General features: G+C 54.4%; 1 protein-coding gene across 1 annotated transcript; it reads right to left on the minus strand.

Annotated features, from left to right (window-relative positions):
- Positions 1 to 1,708: 1,708 nt before the first annotated feature.
- Positions 1,709 to 2,931, minus strand: LOC119281422 (subtilisin-like protease SBT5.3). Its single transcript, XM_037561943.1, has 3 exons — positions 2,821 to 2,931; positions 2,539 to 2,752; positions 1,709 to 2,438 (listed from the first exon to the last, which is right to left on the minus strand). Exons 1-3 carry the CDS (start codon positions 2,872 to 2,874, stop codon positions 1,840 to 1,842), a joined length of 867 nt encoding a protein of 288 aa, XP_037417840.1. The 5' UTR covers positions 2,875 to 2,931; the 3' UTR covers positions 1,709 to 1,839.
- Between the last annotated feature and the right edge of the window lie 669 nt (positions 2,932 to 3,600).

Raw genomic sequence — 3,600 nt, forward strand, 5'->3', positions numbered from 1 at the left:
TAGCATTATTGGGCTCCTGCCCTGAAGTTACCCTTACAGATTAGTTCTGACGTTTCGATACAACACTGTGGCAATACATGGAGGGACAAGATTACATCTATAATACCTGAACTTGATCCTAGGGTTCACTTTGGCCATTGTATTCAGCAAAGGTCAAAATACGGTCACCGAGGTTGCCAGGACGTGTCACTCTACGGCCACTAGTACCGTATCCATTAAATTTCGCTGACGTGGAGAATACACCTCTCTCTACTGCCAGTCCTCTCTGAAATTCTGTCGAACGTCTTATCTGCGTTCACCGTTGAACAACACGCCGAGCTCCAACAGCTGTTGTAGCTCTCTAGCGCTGCGTTCTAGAGCTCCCGAAGCCTCCTGTGGTCCATGAACGATGCTAACTTGAATCCCCAACTCCCGCGCCACACCCAACTTGAAGTCCATCAGCGTCGTTGGCCGATTGCCGGCGCCATGTTTGCAAGTGCACGGGTGCGTGCGTGGCCGGTCGGCACCATGTTTGTGATTTCGTCAACACAGCCTTCCACCCTACTATGCTCCTCCGCATATGTCCGTCTGTTCTTTCTGCCGCCGCCGGGCGACGGTGTCGAGCTACACGGATTCGGCGAGGCTACAACCTAACCATCGTATGCCTCCCATTGAGTCGGGGAAACGCATGGAGGTCACCCCGCACGGCGGCATCGCTCTGTATTCTGAACACCACAAATGAGTTGGCAACGCTGGAGGGGACGTAGATTGCGGTGACGGACCTGGCGACGGCTTGGCCTCCGTGAGGGTCGGAGAAGTGCTCTATATGGCGCACTAGGCAAGCAGATGAGGTACACGTGAGGGCAACCGGCTTTCCAGGAGGCGGCGGCGCAGGCGGCTGAGGTGCGAGCTGACCTCGTAGTCATCTCGGAGCATGTCGAAGAAGGCAAGCTTGTGCGGGTGCAGCAGCAGGGCGGTCTTCCGCCTTGATAGGGACGATGCGATGTGAATAAGGGCGATGGGGAAGTAGAGGTTGTTGACAGAAGAGAGCCGAGCAGCCATGCGGTATATTGTCACGGGCTCCATGGATGGTCGGCATACGCAGCAGGCAGCGCTCAGGTTCATTCAACGGATGCAAAGAGAGATGAGAAGGATGAGCTTGCCACGTAAGCAAGTCAACGGTTAGGACAGGTCAACATATACCACATCAGTGAAATACGATGGATACGGTAGCGGTGATCGTAGGATGACACATTTACACAACTTCCGTGACCGTATTCTGACACTTCCTGAATACAGTGATGAAAGTGAACCCTAGTGTCAAGTTAGAGGACTATAGATGTAATTTACTCCCGACACGAATGAACAGGCACACCCACGGCTCGAACAGATCGGCGGAGCAAGCGTCAACGTGCTCTTGGCGGCGGGACACGCTGAGGTCCTCCGAGGCGGCGGGAGAAGTCGAGGTCGTCCGAGGCGGCGCGATCAGTAATCTGGAACGAGGGCAAGCCGAGCTACCGTTCCGTTGCGTTCTGTTTTTTTTGCTAGCGTAAACAGCGGCACGTTTTCCATTTTTCTAACTGTTTCATTCCTCAGCGCCGACACGTAGGATGGTTTCCTAGTCAGCCCCGTAAACGCCCGTATTCGTCCATGCGTGTAGCATTATTGGGCTCCTGCCCTGAAGTTACCCTTACAAATTAGTTCTGACGTTTCGATGCAACACTGTGGCAATACATGGAGGGACAAGATTACAACGGTTCTTTTGTTTAGCCGAACACAAATGGTCAACCTTAGCGTGCCATTACAGGTGTTTTTGATTGCCGATTCCAGCTTGAAGGAATCTCAGCTGATCACCCTGCCTTACCCGCACTTGGTGGTGGCCACGACGGGGCTCCGGACGCGGTGCTTCCCGTCCGACCACTCAATGCTGCCGAACACGTAGCCGGCGGCCGGGGCAGTGTCGTAAACTTCCAGCTTCACGGTGAACTCCTTCTCCTCGTTGATTTTACCGAAGCTCAGCGTGCTCGGCTGCACCGTGATCCTGACCCCCGCAGTCGGCTGCACGACGGTAACCTTGTACTGGAGCCACGGCCCCGCGCCCACGTTCCTCACCCTGCGCTTCACCGTGGTGGTGCCGGAGCCGGAGAGGCAAGCCGCGGAGATGGATGGGTAGTTGAGGTTCTCGGGGCGGTAGGCGCCAATGCTGCACTGGAACGGGTTGGCATTGGCGCCGACGAGCAGAGGGAGGAGCAAGGGGATCGACAAGGGGAGCAGGTTCTGCGTCTGGGTCGGCCTCATGGAGCAGAGGAAGTTTGCGTAGTCGTACGGCGTAGTGTCGTACACCAGGCCGGGGTCCAGGGCTTGGACGGGGTTCACGTGGCCGGAGCCGTAGCTGAACGGGGTGGTGGCCGCGCCGGTCTCGTCCCGGATTTGGCCCTCGTCGTTGGCTCCGGTGAATGCTGCAGAAACGTAACGCGGAGAAGAAGCACGTCATAAGTCCATGGGATTGCAGCCGACTAACAAAATTAGTGTAGCTGTGGGGGCCTGCTGTGCTCTCACCGGTGGTCATGATCGCCGACTTGATCATCGCGGGGCTCCAGTCAGGGTAGTTCGCCTTGATCAGGCCGGCCACTTCCGCCACGTGGGGACATGACATGGAGGTGCCGGACACCATGTTGTAGGGGACACGGCGGTCCTCGAAAGGCAGGTCGGTTGCCGGACCTTCCTCGCTGTACGCGGCGATCACGTCGACGCCGGGCGCCGTAACGTCAGGCTGCCACCCGAGAAAATTAGCAAAACGGCGGAGACACAGAGATCGTGGGAATTTATTCACGTGCCAACCTTGAGGATCTGAGGAGTGATGGTGTTTGGCCCACGGGACGAGAAGTCTGCCATCACCGGCGCTGGCTTCACGCCAAGTTCGTCCTTCGCTGTGATGTAACCGACCGGAAATCTAAAGCAGAGGGAGTGATCAATTAACAGTTTTGCTAGAACTCATCTAGATGAAATATAATTTGGTCTCATTCACCTTTTATAGCCATTAGATGTGATGCTATTGTTAGAAATATAATTGGGTTTAAGTTAGAGATAAAGAGATAGAGATAGAATTAGTTTAAACCACATGTAACTTGTCTTGTACTCTAAGTCTCTACCTCTCTTGTACTTCTATATATACCCTACACAAGGGTCAGATCAATACAACAACAAACATTAGTCATACTATAATTTTCACATTAGAGCGGTTTGTCCAACGAACGCCGATCCTAGGACCTTCCACCACTTCCGCAGCTCGCCGCCCCCGGGGAAATTAATCTCTCCCGGAGGCGCGGCACCCGATCAATCAAATATTAGATCGGTCACGTAGTTTTAGATCCAGTTTTCGAGTTCACAAGCAATAGATCAATTCCTTAGCTAGTTTCGATCAATTCCTTTTAGGCAGCAAATAAATCCAGTGACCTTTGAATCCGGCGAGAAAAATCCAGCAAGATGCTCGTGGTGGAGCACGCGCGGCAGGCTGCACAAGCGTGATCCAGAGGCTACCTCGTCGACGACCGGCCTCGCGACGCCAATCTACTCCGAGCAGTCCAGCGCGCCATCTACGACGACATGCAGAGCCAGCAA

This window comes from Triticum dicoccoides, chromosome 3B (assembly GCF_002162155.2).
Source record: "Triticum dicoccoides isolate Atlit2015 ecotype Zavitan chromosome 3B, WEW_v2.0, whole genome shotgun sequence".
NCBI lineage: Eukaryota > Viridiplantae > Streptophyta > Magnoliopsida > Poales > Poaceae > Triticum > Triticum dicoccoides.

Bases quoted from the DNA above. Each gene is read 5' to 3' on its own strand.
- LOC119281422 (XM_037561943.1), bottom strand. From the start codon at position 2,874: ATGGCAGACTTCTCGTCCCGTGGGCCAAACACCATCACTCCTCAGATC. The intron at 2,753-2,820 runs GTTGGCACGTGA...CTCGGGTGGCAG, and splicing joins TCACTCCTCAGATCCTCAAG to CCTGACGTTACGGCGCCCGG. The intron at 2,439-2,538 runs GTGAGAGCACAG...ACGTTTCTGCAG, and splicing joins GTCGGCGATCATGACCACCG to CATTCACCGGAGCCAACGAC.